Raw genomic sequence first — 17,047 nt, forward strand, 5'->3', positions numbered from 1 at the left:
CACACATTTAGAAGCAGTCCATCTCATCCCCGCTCATACTTTTGTCACCATTTCAGGTCGAATGCTCAGAATTTTTTTTCATTATAAATCAAGAATGAGGTTGCATTAAAAAAAAAAAAAAAAAAAAAGGAGGGGTGGGGAGTGGGATGGATGAGGGGAGGGACGAACTGGTGGATTTCTCCAGCCCTGTGCCTAATTGCTGTTTCAGAATGCGCATGCAAAAAGGGGGCATTACATTCATCATTTAATCACGTCCCTCGCAGGATGAGGGAACTAATGTTGCAAATACCCTTTTCATTTCACTGCCCATAATGCTATCTTATGCACTTGATGTATGGCGTGTGTCATGAATTACAGCTGCTTCAAAAGCACGGAGCGGGCTGCTCGCTGTCCCTGAAGATACCTCATTACAAAAAAAAAAAAAAAAGAGAGAGAGAGGAGGGTAAAAATCTTTATTCAGTTTGCCTCTCATCGACAAGCTGCTTGTTTTTCCTCACATGTTGTCAATGTGTGTGTGTGTGTGTGTGTGTTTGCGTGTGATCGTGATGAGGCCTCTCGATGGCGCTCCAGCTAGTTCCACACTCACACCTTCCACCGCTGGCCAGTTAGCGAGGCGATTACAGCCAGATTACCGCATGCATTTATGAAATATTCGAATGGCAGTGTCCTAGTGTGCATTAATAATGCTGCACAAAGAGGGGGGGGGGGGGGGGGGCAGACAGAAAACATGAATGAAAGGATGCCTTATTTACTGAAATGTGGGCAAAAAAGTACTTTGTGTTATTCCCATCTCTTATTTTATCTCCCTCCATCCCATCGCTGTCGTATGATTTCTTTTTCTCCACTTGTCATTACACTGTAGCTCTGATCCTTGCTGCCGTTTGGTCGCTGGTCCTGTAATTATGAACACATCTAAATCATCTGCAGGTGAAAACAAACAACATTTTGTACGAGGAAATAGAAAAACAAAAGAGTCGAAGTGACTCATAACTAACTGGAGCATCCAGGTGTAATCGGTTAGACCTAGAGGTCGAGGTCTCACTGTCAGGCCTGGCTGGCTGCTGTTTATGTTGACAGTTTAGAGCAACATCGATTTCTGCCTTGAAGAGGGAATTACTCGTGTGATGAAGAGACCATGTGTGAACAGGGAAGAAAGGGAATGGAGATGGAAACAGAGGGATGTGGCAAAGGTAGAGAACTCAGAGCAAATAAAGAGACAAAGAGAGTGATAAATAGAGAGGGAGGGGGGAGGGAGAGGTGAGACACAGACGTTGATAACGATTTCTTTTTTTATTGGATGCTGCAGTTTCTCTACTCGCTTAAGAGAAGGGAACAAAACATCTCAAAGGTTTCCCCCCACAGCTGTGCATATGAATATGTATAGGCCATCAACGTCCACTAAGGGCCCAAACATAAATCTACTCAAGCCAGCAGATATTGATGGTGCACCTTTTCTAATTGTCTGTGTGTATTATCAGGGGCTACAAAGGCCCAGTAGAGACCAGCACGTTAGGCCCCCAAACTGTGCACGTGACACACAAACACACACCGATACCAAACACAAACTAATGCATACACACTCATATGTAACTACACACACATTGCACACCTACCGGCATGCATAAACAAGAGTATATACACACACACACACACACACACACGCACACACACACACACTCCCCATGGTGGTGGTGCATAAGTAATGCCCTCCGTTTTAAAGGTCTTGTCACAGTGCAGCAGACATGTGGAGGGGAGCTCAGCTATCCAGGGGCCTGCCTCCACAGTGTGCGTGTGTGTGTGTGTGTGTACATTACATTGAGACGGCTACACTTGGCTACAGCCTTGTGGGTTTAATTAGCAGTGGGTTACAGACACAGTGGTTGGCGTTAGCGGCCGAGCTTGCCATTTTAACATGGAGCCGGCATTCCTGCCAGGAATAAGGAGAGCAGATGGGTGACAGAGAGTGGAAGAGTTCAGCGTGTGTGTGTGTGTGTGGGAGCAATTATCTGTTTATGTCGGGATAAGATTGCATTTTATTGAGGTGGGAGGATATTGATAACCACGGTGAAAGGCCAAAAAAGAGGGGGGACACGACATGTATGTATAGAAGAAGAAAAACAACAATCTGGTTGTTTTTTTTAAGCTTAGAGAAGCTTGAAAACAGGAGTGATTTATATCCACAAGTGTTGTAGTCGTTATATAAACTGCAGTAAGTAAGACGAAGGTTTCGTACAGGCATGGCTTTATACAGATATGCAAAATGGTGCATGTGAAGTGGCTTAATGTTCAAGCATTAATTGCATTCTCTATTTTCTGTGTCTCCCATAAAGGCACACAAATAGCTCCAGCACATGCACTAATAGTATTCATGTTTCACCCTCTGTATTTCTTCTGTTTCTAACGCAAGTACACACACACACACACACACACACACACAAAACCACCAACACCCACCACTCCAGAAACATTCCCAAGCAATATTATTTCATTTTGAACTTCAGAGAGCTAATTCAGGGTGCCAGCCACCTCGCGGCTACCTTTTCCAGGTGAGAACACTTAAAAGCGCACTGAAGAGCTATTAAATGCTGATCTTGACAAGTTTCCTCATGCAACAAAACAACGGATGACTAAACGTGTCACCGCCGCTGAGCCCCTACAGCGAGCTACGAGACGCCAGCTTGACTTGGGCACCCCCCCCCTCCCTCCCCCCCTCCCTCCCCGCTCCCAACTACCAACATCTAAACTGTCATCTAAATCTGACACCCGCTTTATGTAACCCCGTTTAAACTGTGCCTGTGTGTGTGTATGTGTGTGTGTGTGTGTAGCCGACTGGCATCTCCGGAAACATAAAAGGACTCCCTCTGACACCGACAATCACTGCTCCAAGGCACGCCACCGAGCAGCCATCTTTGTTCTGATGACGAGTCTGCCTTCTTTGTTGGTGCCTGTTTTCATGTGCTGGCTGGGTTACAGTATGGAGCCAGCCTCTGACATTGCAGGGATGTGTGTGTGTGTGTGTGTGTGTGTGGGGGGGGGGGAGCTGAACCAAGACACTGTTCTGTGTTGTAGCAGCCAATGTTCTGGCAAGCGTTCTTACAAAACAGTCTGCCAACCTGTGCTCTCGCTTTAAAGTTTGAAATCGACCTGTTTTCTCTCTGTCTGCATCGCTCGCGTCGCTCAGTTTGTCTTTGCAGCCGTGCATCCTTTTTGCACTGGCTTACCAGCTTACCGGATTCACAGGCACATCGCTTTCTACAGTGCGTCTCGGGCCCCTCGCCTAAATAACCATGCTAAGCTACCTAGACACAGTATCCTCAGTGCACACAGACTTAGGTTCTGTTTGCGCGTGAACAGAGCGCACGGTGCAGAGGGACAGCCGGATGTCTTCTTGAAGTAAGTGCACTGAGGTGATAGGACAAGAAATCAGAAAACCTGCTAATCTTATACAGGCTTGCCTCCTCACACACTCACGTTTGTTCCCGAGCTGCAAGGCAAAGTCTTCCACCTGGACTTGTGGACGTGTGGTCCAGTGTTGGACGATGCCGTGCACGCAGCAAACTGGCTTTTCATAAGCACGGCTTCTAAAATCATACGAGCTGGATGTGCTGCGTTGGCTGAAGAAAACGGATTTTGGCATTGACTTGTGACACATTTTCCAAAGGGGATAAGCAAACACACTTGTCAGGCAATAGTTGGGATATACACTGTATATATATATATATATATATATTCACCTCTGATTCATTTAAATCCATCACTGTTATTGTTCCTTTGAGTGTGCTGTATGTGTTGATAGAGTGTGAAAATGCAGCTTCACGTCATGTCTGGCTGCGTCTTTCAAATACTGGTAAACACTCGTTTTTTTATATTAGAGTCACATCCTTTCACAGATACACCTTTTAGCTATAATTCAGAAGCTGCTGTAGAATTAGTGAAAGCCTGACCTAAATCCTGCAGCGGCTCCCCCATGGGTGGACTAGTTTTATTGTGTCAGTACATTTTTTTTTTTAGCTTTCTGCAACTTATTACAGTCACTACACTGTAGAGAAATGCATAATTTGGAAAATACACCCGAACAATGTCCTGATTTCAGCAGTTTATGTGAATTCACATGGACATTTACAGCCCGTGAAAAACACTCGCCAGATCGTTATTTCACAGTTAATTACAAATCTAATTAGAATATTCAAATGAAAGCGTTCCCTTTCTTTTCTTCTCTGTGTGGGAGCAGGGAGCCAGGAAAAGAGTGATAGTGTGTATGAGTGAGAGAGAGGGAGAGAGAGAGAGAGGGAGAGGGAGAGAGGTTCTTGGTGAGTGGCAATGTGATAACCTGTAATCGGCAGTGCTGCAAACACCTTCTTCCTTTGATGTCCCCCCACTAACATCCTGGCAACAAAGCCGGCCAATTACAAATGAGCTAATTAACTAAATTGTTGATGGAGCATGAAGAGTTAATTCGCTCTGGCGCCTGCACCATGACAACAGTGAATGGGGGCCTTTGTTGTGGAGGTAAGTGTGCGGCCGTGCGAGTTGCCATTAGCTTTTGACGCTTTTCCACAAACCTATCAGGGCCTTCCACGCCAGGAAGGAGATTTGTTATGGATCAGAGTTGGTGTGCATCCTGCACTGCCAGAGCTGAACCCTGTCAACCGGCTGTCTGGAAGGTCAAAATGCACTCTTTGAAAGGCGGTGATGCTTTCTTTGTCAGGCCACTCTGTAGCCACAGAAAGGGGATGCTGTGTGTGTGTGTGTGTGTGTGTGTGTGTGTGTAAAATAGATGTACAGACACCAATGAAATGTCACTGCAGTGGGCTCTTACTTCAAAAACTGTCCGAAGTCCTCGCAGATGTTCTCGCAGCCGGGCCACTTGCACACACCGTGACCATACAGGGGGTGGGTCCCTCCACTTTCTTCATGTAGTGAACTGAAGCAAAAGACAAGAGAGAAAACAAGAAATAAGCCGACAAAGAAAGCAACAAAAAAAAAAAGGAGAAGAAGAGGGAAGGCAGGTCAGGAGCGCGAGAAGGAGAGGGTAGCATGGAGTTCATGACGGAATCTGCAAAGGCTTGAGGAGTTCTGTGCATGTCAGGTGACAATCAACAAGAAAGCGGTCAAACAGGTCAGGTATTGAATTGGTCAATAACCAAAGATAGAAAGGAAAGCCAGAGTGAAAGAGAAACATACAAATATATTGGCCGATTAAAATGGGAAACCTTTGAACACTCGGGTGCGAGAAACAATACAGTGTGTTACCGTCGCGAACAGTTCCTCTCCAATCAGTCAAAGAAAGACCACGATAGGCTACTCCATTAACTGAGAGGCAGCGGAGACGAATGTGTGAGCGAACGTCCCCGATGGGAGTCTAGAAGGATCTGCAGCCACCGTCCCCTCTTGTCAAGCCGTTACGGGGGAGGAGGGGTGGACGCTTTCAAGCAAACATTCAAAATCCAGACAGCCATATCATTTTCATCAGGAGATTAATACTCTTGTGTAACTTATGTTCTTTGAGGACAGTGGGGGCAGGGGTGCTCTGGCGTTTCTTCAAATGGCACCCAAATAAGTTACGACCCTGCCGAGACAGCACATCCTATTAAAGATGACAGTTTAACCTTTAGGCTTGGCGCTGGCGTGTGCGTCTGTCCGTGTGTCTGCTTGTTGGTTCGGCCTGTGCATGCGTGTGTGTGGTCGACCGTTATGTGCCGGCGTGCCTGTGTGTGGCCCAAGAATACGTGTGTGTGTGTGTGTGTGTGTGTTAGTGCTGGCAGAGCTCACACTATGTTTTACAGAGGGGCTTTCCCCACATCGATCCATGGCATGTTAGTAAGCAGTGCTCCTGACAATACTCCTTGTTCGATCATTATGAGACACCACACACCCCTCGGGACAGAGGCAGATAAAACGTATTTTCTTCTTCTTCTTCCCTCTCTTCTCCTTCCCTCCCAACCTCTGTCTTTCCCTCTGTCGTCCTACTAAAGGTATCTTTTTCAAGCCTCCTTTTAGTGGCGCTGGAGAGATAGCATCTACTTTAAACCAATTACACAGCACTTCCACCTCCAGTGTGAGCCTCTACCCAGCATCCACACACAGGAACACACGCACACTGCTACCCTAAGTCCTTATTATAATATCGCCCAAGAAAAGCCTTTGAATAATGCATGGGCTAGATAGGCAGATATGTGAACAGTCGGTGTTTTGGTGCTGGGTGCATTTATAAAAGACGCCATCACAAGGATAAACATCCTGGAAACGCCACTCAAGGCATCACGTATTCTGTTTACATGACAAGCAAGCAGAGAAGGTAATTTTCAAAAGAAAGAGAAAAAAAGCGAGAGAAAGCACTAAATACTGAATGTACAAGGAGGTTACCTCGTCTTGCCTGCCAGAGAGGCTTGTTGTAAGTGCGCCTGCCTGCATGGCTTCCTCTCCCTGCGTTTGATATGCGTGTGCAAGCTAAGTGCGTTCAATGGCACGCGTGCTCCCCTGGGAGAACAAGGCTGTTACCTTTTTAATATTACCCAGACACTAATAAACTATTGAACAAACAAACAAAACATCTCGTTTCCCCCCGTTGCATCAATGCTGTGATTTTAAACGAAGACAAATACTCCGGATGGGAGTGCGGCGTTCTGATGTGCTCCTACATGGAATCATGGCACAGAAAACAAAAACAAGCTCGTGTGACGGGTAGAAAACAAGCCGCTGCAAACTTTTCATCTTCTCCGCTTTCTTTCCTTGCTGCTGCATCAAAAAGGTGTGTGTGTGTGTGTGTGTGTGTGTGTGTGTGGGGGGCATTTCAATTGCTTTACCTCTCTCGCTCCCGTTCCCGTTCCCGTTCCCTCTCTCTTCTGTGGTTGAGGGCGGGGGACTGTCCGTTGGCAATGGAATGGTGAGAGATGGGCGGCGACGCTTTGGCGGGATTGGAGGAGGAGGTAGTTGAGGAGGAGTTGTTGGTGGAGAGGTCTAAACCGCCGCCACCCCCGCCGCCGCTGCCGGTGCCACTGTTGCTGTGTTTGATGCAGTTGTCCTCCATGGCGTGACCGCCGCCTCCGGTCACATCCTTCCACAACTGCTGGAGCTCTGCTGGGCTCAGGCCAGCTAGAAGGATTGAGAGGGCACAGGAGGCAAGACAGGGAAGGACAGAGAGGAGAGGAGAGTAAAAAGGGGTTGAGGAGGGAGTAGATGAGAAAAAGAGACAATTGAATCAAATGTATCCAGTTTTGTATCAATATGGCTGCTCAACGAAAGAGACTAAAGCCTAAACTCTGCAAACTTTATCCAACAGCCATAAAAGTTGCATAAAGCCGCATGACTCACGGCCTTGCCCTCAGTGAGACTCTCATCCGATGCTGCTTCACTGCCGACCTGACTTTGAACTGATACTGCACTGCTCAATGAACGCGAGAGTGTTCTTCTTCTCTGCCCCTGTAAGTCATGATTTAAAAACTTGCTGAAAGATCACTCATGTCGACCTCAGTGTCAAAGATGTGTTGTGTTTTCAACAAGGAGGAACGACAGAACCTTGATTGCAATGAGTGTGTGCACGTTTTTATCTGAGATAAACCAGATTTGCCAACTGCTTGTTTTCAGCTTGGGAACTAATCAGGCAATATTCACTTACTTTGATTTCCTTCTAACCCCCCCCCCCCCCCCCCCCTGTTGTTTTCTCTCAGCGCCATTTTGGCGGTAAACAACAAACATAGGTGTTTACTTGGCTCAGCAGAAGAAAATGGAGCCTGCTCTCCCCTCTCTCTCTCGCTGTCCTTTTATTCTTTCTCCTCTCACTGGCTCTCAGTGAAGGCAGTAAACAACAACAACAACAACAACAACCCGGGGAAAGGAAGGAGGGGGCTGGGGAGCGGGGGAATAGGAACAGAGATGGGAAAAACAACAAACACAAACGTAGGCAGAGCTGAGAGAGAAACAGAAGTAGACAAAGAAAGCCACAATCAGACAAGAAGAGAGAGAGAGAGAGAGAGAGAGAGAGATAGGAAGAATGGAAGACAAAATAAAACGATCATGTGGAGAGTTAGGGACAAAGTGGATGGTAGAAGAGCATACCAATGAGGGGCAAGCAGACATACAGACATACTTAGAGATAACGCAGGAGGTGCATACCAATGAGAACAACAAAAACAGGAATGATGGAAAGACAGAAGAGGAACGGGACAGACGGGGAGATGTGAGATGGAAATCTGACAGGAAGGAAAGAAGCAGAAACTTACACCTGCGGGCTAAACACAGGAAGCATGTGACCACTGTTGCAAGTCACATGCTCCAGACTACAACACGACTACTTTTCCCTCCTCCCTCTTCTCCCTCACGGCCCCTCCCCTCCTCTTCCTCTTACCTGGCTGGGGCAGGGTTTGTCCGGGAAGGGCGGCTTGGCCGGGAGCGGGCCCGGGCAGCGACAGCAGGCCCTGCCGCTGCATGTTGAGCAGGTGCTGCTGCTGCTGGAGCTGCTGCATCTGCAGGAGCTGCTGCTGGAAGACGAGCTGCTGGGCGGCCAGCTGCTGCTGCTGCTGCTGTTGCTATAGAGAGGAGGAGGAGGAGGAGGAGGAGGAGGAGAGGAGCAAGAGAGGAGCGAAGAGAAGAAGAGGAGGGAGGGGAAAATTACAGACAAATTCACAACTGACTAGTGGGAGAGGAGAGAGAAGACGGAGCGGTGTTTGCGCTGTGCGTGGAGAGAGTCTGAGCTCACTCGCCTCTGCCGTGACCTTAGCGATACCTCCGCACGCTCTCCCTCTCTGTTTGTGCTCACTTAGTCTTCCCTCCAGTTTTTTGGGCTGTACCACAGTGTTGATGCCTGTGAGCACACACACACAGACTGATATACCAGCTCTCAAGCCCATCAGTGTACGTGGCTTGTGATTGTGTATGATACTAAGCCTCTGGTATAATCCCCCATCCCACAACCCCCTCCAACACCCATGATAGTTCATTTTCTCGCCTTCACTGATGGTCTGTTACAGCTTACGTGGCCAGAGGGAGCTGGCAGAATGAGAGATTTACAGCATCACACGCGTGTGAATGCACAGACACAAGTGCAAACACATGCACGCACATCGCCCCCCCCCCCCCGCTCTCTCTCCCGTTGAAGCTCTCCTCGCTGCCTCACACAGTTGTTTATCGCTGGGCCAGAAAGCCAATTGCGTAAGCGCCGTGCAAAACAAAAACAACAACAAAACGAAAAACACCAAACTCAGTGACCGCAGCAAAACAAGTCAGAGAGGGAGTGAATTTTTAGGAGGGGGGGGGAAACAAAAAGCTTTGAATCTGAAAACGCAGGTCGTAATTGGCTATAAGTGCACACTATTAGATTTGATGGAACACGTTCAGTCCTTCCAGCCTGTGATGTCAAAAAGAGAGGACGCACAAAGGTCACATTTTGGCTGTGATGTTGATGTTTGTCAGTATTTTGCGCTCCTCTCCTCTCCATATACACGTGTATGTGCACACAGCATGGTATGCTTACGTCTTTCTGTATGTCAGCATCACGGTGGACGTTCAAAAGCATTGGGGGGGGGGGGGGGGGTAAAACTTGTGATGCGCTCACTGGAAAACAGGCTGCATAATGGAGTGATGGAGGAAGGCAGTTTGTCCACACCACCGCCCCCCCCCCCCCCCCCCCCCCACACCCTGCCTCAAGAGAAATAAGGGAGCAATTTCTATTCCATATTTGATGGCGGGGGCCCCTGAAAAACTCTATTCACAAATCCAAACAGAAACAAAGCCGCCGGGAGGTCAGCTGCAGCTTCCTGTAGGGGCAGCATAATGAGGAGACGCAGAGAGAGAGAGGGGAAACCTGAAAGGCCGAGTGTGTGTTGTGTGATACCTTTTTTTCTGATCAATTTAACTGCTTCGTACAGTGTTGCCTGGATGTGGCCCTGGAACTGCCTCTCAAACGCGACGATGCTCAATGTGGCTCAGGCTGTCTTGCTCGTCTCTTCTTCTCCGACAGCCAAAGAGTACGAGACGGAGCCATGTCTGTCGCGTCGACCGGCTGCCTGTCAATGTGATTTATGGGCGCCGTACGCTGTAACTTTGGCGGCGGTGCATGTGTTGTTACGTTTGCAGGAACACTTCATTAACGAGTTTCGACCGAGGACCCTTTGTCTCTGGTCTGCCTTTTAAATCAGCGAGCGAGTGAGTGATTTTGTTCAAATAAAAACCAAGAAATCCCATCATCTGGAGAGAATAATCGAATTTCCCATTTGTTTTTAACGTATCTAATGGTTTTGTACTCATTTGGAATCATCGGTTGTGTAGAAACATCACAGGTGACAATAAGTGTGCATGTGGTGCACATACCTCTTTAGCCTGCTTGCCAGGGTGCTGCTGCTGGAGAAGCTGCAGATGAAGCTGCTCCTGTTGTTTCTTATAAAACTCCTGCAGGTGTTGCTGCACACACACACCCACACACACACGAGAGACGGCGAAAGAGTGAAGAGTAAGAGAATGGGTAAATCCATATTCGTCTAAGTACACATCTCTAAACTGCGTCAAATGCAAATGTTTAACCCGAAACAATGCTGCTGTATTCAAAGGCCATGAAGCAGGGTTGCTTTAAGATGTATTTATTTTCATTTTTCTAAATGATATTACTCAGACGTGATGTCAATTTGCGGTTGTACTACTAATTCAAATAGATTCACATGCTAAAAAAACAACAACCTCAATGTAGATCCCTAATAATTAAGTCGACATTTACTCCTAAGCCTGCACATGTTGGTGATGCATACACTGTTTCGCATTGTAAATAACATCTTCGACTGCTTTTGGCATTTGTATCCTTGCTGTCGTTCACAGTCCTCTCCATATGGACTTTTAATCGTCCCACCGTTCTGTAGGGGGGCAACAATTCATCATAGTAACTACGCATTTGGCTGCCAGAGTGCACTGGCTTCCTTTGGAGGAGCTGAAATGAACAGAATGAACCCTCTCAGGAACAGGTTCGCCACATTGAACTGATACCTTTAACACACATGCTATGACGGCTATTTACACAGTGATTTCAGTTGTATTTCATATCATCTTCAAGATGGCTTTTTGGCCTGAAAGAGACGTTCATGAAACAGGCCGATGGAATACATGGTTCTCTGCTAACTGCCATATAAATATCCATATGATTTTATCGACAATAATAGTGAGCTCTTGGGAGCCTGTTTTGTAACTCTTGCTGTCGTCACTTAATCAACATAAATCAATAATATAACTTCACTCTTACGCTGACTGAGGACAGGTCGTGAGCCTGTGATTTAGGATTATGGATGCTTAACTGCTATAAAAACAGGCAAACTGAACATTTTAAGTGGGTTTGCTGTGGGAAAAAGGCAGCGCAAAGGCTGCACGCCGCCGTACTGAAACCACATCTGGAGTCTGGGTGCTTCTTAATGAAGAGGAATAATCAGAATGACTGACACTCTTAATTAAACAATTCTCTTTCCCTTAATCAAATCAACGAATGACAAATGCATTCCAACTCTGACACCAGACTGTGCCGAGTGTGCGCTTTCTCAAGCCGATTCCAAATATTACATCATCCGTCACCCATCACTCAGCGCCTGGTGTTCAACCCAACTGTGCCCTACTCTCTCAGTCCCTGACGGATGCTCGTCAGGGAATTGAACCGGCGACACGCCGAGACAAGTACGTCAATTCCAGATTCCTCTCGGTAAAGCGTGTCAAGGACACGGGGCTGTTATGAGTCGGCATGAGCGACTGGTGGCTGCGATACAGCGGGGCGTCGGAGTGACTCAGGGATGCGGAGGGTTAACGAGTTAAGGAGGGTCCGTGTGGATGTTTGCACGGACGTCGGACAAAGAACAACGCCTGATGACGATGTTTTAAGGATTAAATGAAGTAACGTGTAATTGCGGGTCGAGATTTGGATGCGTGTCGTTCTGTGTATGTGTCTCTCCAGGTCGGTGGAAGTTAATGTTTGTGTGACGGGACACGGATCGCATTCCATTCGTGTTTGTGCCAAAAAATGTTTGTCTACTGGGGTGCATGCATGCATGCAAGGGTGAGAGTGTGTACCTGCTGCAGCATTACAGCCTGCTGCTGTTGGAGCAGAGCCTGGAGCTGCTGGGGGGAGAGCACCTGCTGCTGGAGGATCTGCTGCATCTGTTGCGGCGTGATCACCTGGGGACTCATCATGGCCACTGACACTGGAACCTGGACGGGGGGGAGGGGGGGGGGAGGGCACGAGAGGCAGAACAGAGAGAGAACGTTAGGCAGAAAGGAGACGGAAAGTGTGTGAAAAACAGAGGGAGAAGGGTAAGCAATGAAAACATAGGTGGGAAATAGATGCAGGGACGAGTTGAAAAAAAAAAAAAAGAGTAGGTTGGAAAAATAGAGCATTAGAGAGGTGCGTCAGGCCTACTGGCGTGGATCTACTGGGAGTGTAGTAATTGGTGACTGAGAGGTAGGGAGAGCAGGCCTCCCATGGCCGTGACGCTTGGCAGCCTAGAGGAGATGCTGAAGGACAGATGGGTGCTGTGCCTTTGTGTTGCTCATATTATTTTTCTCTGCCTCCACCCCCGCTGGGAAAAGAGGAGAGGATTTAAATAGACGTAGACCTTAATTAGCACGACCCTTGAACTCCCCCACTTTGGCACGCCTATCAGTGCTGCGATGGTGAAACAGCGGGAGTGCACAACTGTAAAAGTTGATTAAAACTACACTGATGAAGTGGACACATCAGCCGCATGATGAGGTGGGTCGTGGCTTCACCCTTAACATAAATTTATGTCGGAGGGGAGGGAGATGTGTTAAAAAAAAAAAAAAAAGACATGGACACTTGTGTTTATATAGATGGAAGTTTCTTTACTCGATGCTTACTGCAGTGACTTTTTTTCAGTTTTTTCTGTCTCACAAAAGCACAATTGTGTCTTGCGCTCTGCCGACATGCCATTTAAAAAAATGTACGTCATTTTTAGGGAGATAATCATTGAAATGCGAGCCGTCAAAAACTGCAGTGGAAGAACTTTGCCAAAAAACAAAACTAAAGACACATATCCTGTGTTTCCGCCGAATTATTCTAAGGCGGCAGCGCGAGCGACTTCAGAGGCGGCGGATCAATCGAGAAAGGATGCGTTTCCATCCGCGCTTTGATTGCGTGCAGTGTGCACACATTCTAACAGGGTGGAGTGTGGGCCAACAGTCCCATTATGGAGTTTCAGCTCCTCGCAGCTGCTTAAAAATTGAACAACTTTCTTGGGGAAGAGAAAACACTGTGTTGCCTTTTCGAGTGGTGCTTTGGAAAACAAAATCAAACCGTGAGCGTGACGGTTCACCAGTCGATTCCCCTTACGTGCGCACACTTCGCTGGCCTCTTCTAGCACAACAATGTACTCATGTAGCATTTTTTTTTTTTAGCGCTGAAATGTTGCATCCTGTCAAGAAAGATTGGTGAAAGACAAGCTTTGTAACACAATTAAAACATCAACACGTCGTAACACCTTCGCTGACGTTAATTGCGACAGTGTTTGGCATTGGAGCTGCCATGACAGTAGCTCGCCTATATGGTGTGTCAAGGGGCCAATAAGACATCCCTGTCCTCATCGCCAGCTAATCAAGCTGCCTTGATTACTTTCCATGCATGTCTCTCCTCCCTCCCTCTCTCTCTCCCTCTCTCTGTCAGGCCTTGACACGTCCTTGTTTAGCTCTCCTCTCCTCAACGCCCCCCGCCCCCCCCCACCCCAGGTTTTCCCCCCTCTTTGATTAGCCGAGACATTTGCATGGTCACTACACATTTTTCATTTTAGAAGTCATTATGCATTAGTGGCTCCTGATCGCCCGCCTTGACTAATCCTGATGAACTGAAAATCACAGCTGAAGGTCAACTTCCAGCCGGCCCCGCTGCACATTCATATTCATATTCAAACAAATCCTGCCTCCATTGTTCATTAGGGTCTTAGAGAGAAGGGACTCCATCTAAGGTGGGAGGAGGAGGAGGAGGAGGAGGAGGAGGATGTTGTGGTACATCTCTTTTCTTCTCTGGACTCCTCTATGCAAGAGTACCAGATGAAAATGCATTCACAAAATACGCGAAGTGCTGAACAAAAGCCGTCAAAAAGTTGCAAATTAAACAGTCCGTGTGTAATTATGCAAATGCTCTGCTTACACCTTCAACGTTATTAACCCTTAAAGGTACATCTGCTGGGTAAGTAATTACCCCCGCAGTCACTCCTGGTTTTGTGTTGGATGCCGTGACAATGGGACGAGTGCAGCTGAGAAACAACATGAGTGATGCACTCATTAAGACTATTAATTGGATGCTTGCACAAAGATGTTTTGGTTCACAAAAGGGATGCAGGCTTAGACATGTAGGATTTAACACCAACGTATGCACGCGCATATATAAAGTGGAATTAAATGAAATTGTACTTCACACTGTTTCCTCATTGTGTAAGTTGTGAAATATAAGCATTCATAGGCAGATACCGGTAAATGAAGAATGTGAGGATTTCAGCACCGGAGAGCGAAACCAAACAAGACTTCAACAAAGAACAAACAACAACCTGGCTATGAAAATGGGAAGTTCCCTTCACATGTTCATGAGCTTTTCAGAGACATTACAGGTGATAATCATCTTCATTTCACCAGCGCTCCAAACAAAAAGAGGGGGAGGAAAAGGGAGAAAAGGCAGGAGGAAGAAAGAGGGGAGAAAAGGCACTGGCCCACGTCCATTGTGAAGTGCAGCACAATGCTAATTCCAGCGTTTAACTGCATGCTTTTCTGCTTGACGTATCGGAGGCTCCAAGATGAAAGCAGATAAGTAATTGCTCTCCTGGTTCTTATTCTTCACTGACAACCCATAAATTTAATTTTACACACACGTTCATTTACATTTTAGAGTATATGACATGATAATTGCAGGAATATAACACCTCCATTTTGCAGGATACCGCACGAGGGCTTGATTGACGTGAGCGGTGAATTGAAAGGAGCAGGCGGCTGAATTGCCTCTCCCAGAAATGATTTTGCCACGGCGGGATAAAATTAATGAGCATTTACTCGACGATGGCAGCGGCGTAAACATCCACGCGCCATGATACCCAATTGGGCCGTTGCCTCTGCTGCACTGTAATGATACATTTCCAAATCTAGCGCACAAAAAAAAACATTGATGGGATTTATTAAATCGTTTCAAATTAGCTGCAGCTGATGCGCCCACTGGGGAACTTAATAACAGAGAAGGTGCTTCTCCTGCTTTTAAATGGAGCACAATCGGATGGAAAGGGTAGTTTTCAAATTACAATTGCCAAATGAATTCATTTAAATGTAACCCCTGCTTCGCTAACATGTTTTTTTTAAACTGTGTACACCATTCTAACCCCTATTTGTTTGTGTGCCTTGTCTTAAAGAGAACCATGAGCTGTATTGACATACACTTTGCAGCCATGTGGTTTGCCTTCAAAGTTGGGGAGCTCCAACAAAGGACCTTTAAATTGGCTCCTGATGTGAAAACACTGGTGGGGCCCTCACCAGAACAAGCCGATCATTACACCACTCTTGTTACACCCGCAGGCTGTAACCAGCCTGTCCGATGTCTCGCAAAAAGGTCAAGCTCTTCCACGGAGAGCTCCGGTATCTCTTCCAGGCAAAGCTGGCACCCGAGTCTCTCGTTATGCTTGATCTAACTGGGCATGCTGTCATTGAACAGAAAACGCCTTCACCTCCACTGGCTGGCTAACGCAGCTCTCTGCCTCTTGCTGCCTGGACTCATGGACAAATACACTTCCAGCAATTAGACCCACTCGGCTGTGTGGCACTTTATCTGTACAGCAATGGGTTTTTATGACTCAAATTACCTAAAGCAGGAGATAAGTGGTGTTCCAGAGTTCAAACTTAAACAATTAAAGTCCAGCATGAGAGGAATTCCTGTGATTTGATTTCCTTCTGTACAATTCACTTAGCAGTAATAAGCGGGGGGAGGGGGGGGGGGGGGGGGGGACTAGTGATTAGATGTCGGCCATAAACATCGCGGGGGCAACGAATGCGGGGCGGTTATCAACGACAGAGGTTGCTCCTGTACAGCACTGGACTGAGCTGCTTTACAGACACTGCTAAAGATAACTGCAATGAGAAATGGACGAGTCCTCGTCGGTAATTACTGTGGATCCTTGGCAGAGAGAATCACTGCTAATTAAACCACTAGCTTCATTTCACACACAGGAAGAGCGAGAAAGAAATCGAGAGAGAAAAAGGAGAGTGACCTGCCCCCCCCCGCCCCTATTTCATCTCAATCTCCTGAGCTTCCCAGGGGGCCCTAACCCAGACCCCCCCCCCCCCCCCCCCCCCCTCATAGCTTGTGGACTTCTGACCTCTCAACTCCCTTTCAGCTGACACTGCTCATTTAAGAGCCAATTACTGGCCAAATATGGCCACGGGATTATTGATAGCTGGGACCCTCCACTTGAGGACCACCAGAGCTAGAGGGCAGCTGGCCTGGCGGGTGTGTGCGTCGCTGTGAAGTTCGAGCGCGCGGTCCGCAAGAAGTACTCGTGTGTTTCACTGAAGTAAAAATCACATCGGAGCCACACGTCTCAAACGCATGTTGTGTCTTCAGCTCCGGGAGATCGATACTCCAGATTGTCAGGACCGAAGCTAAGTAGATTACAGAATGTTTTTCCAAAATCAATTTCCATAGCAGTTTGGCAGCAGTGCATGGGAAGTGCAATTTATCATAACATAAAGACCCATCATGCAAAAGCCTCTGATAAAAAAAAAAGCCTGAGGAGATTGGGACGGGCTTAGCGCAATTTCCATATTGATTTATCTCTACATGCAGATAGTCATTGATTAAGCCCCCTCGAACGTGGTGTACAACATTGTAGCTGTGTGTGACACTGCTCGTGCACATTGTTTGTGTCATTATCAGTGCAAATTGTTACACCTTTATCATTAAACTGGCACAATTCACTCCCGACTGTTCCTCCCTGCAGGTGCACGTATTTCAAGAGTAAATGGGAGCGACAAGATAGAGGGGGGAGAGAATTAAAACGGGAAGTGCAGAGAGAGCGAGGCAAGTGTGCTGGAATAG

General features: G+C 47.2%; 1 protein-coding gene across 1 annotated transcript in view; it reads right to left on the reverse strand.

Annotated features, from left to right (window-relative positions):
• The window catches only part of foxp2 (forkhead box P2), an 88,430-nt gene that overhangs the window by 18,927 nt on the left and 52,456 nt on the right, over window positions 1-17,047 (reverse strand). Inside the window, exons 4-8 of the mRNA XM_079294049.1 lie at window positions 12,037-12,174; window positions 10,309-10,398; window positions 8,348-8,528; window positions 6,807-7,095; window positions 4,820-4,924 (exon numbers count right to left, since the gene is read on the reverse strand). Of these exons, the coding sequence (XP_079150175.1) occupies window positions 4,820-4,924; window positions 6,807-7,095; window positions 8,348-8,528; window positions 10,309-10,398; window positions 12,037-12,174 (803 nt within the window). The remainder of the gene's footprint in view (window positions 1-4,819; window positions 4,925-6,806; window positions 7,096-8,347; window positions 8,529-10,308; window positions 10,399-12,036; window positions 12,175-17,047) is intronic.

Source organism: Melanostigma gelatinosum (genome assembly GCF_949748355.1).
Source record: "Melanostigma gelatinosum genome assembly, chromosome: 22".
NCBI classification, from domain to species: domain Eukaryota; kingdom Metazoa; phylum Chordata; class Actinopteri; order Perciformes; family Zoarcidae; genus Melanostigma; species Melanostigma gelatinosum.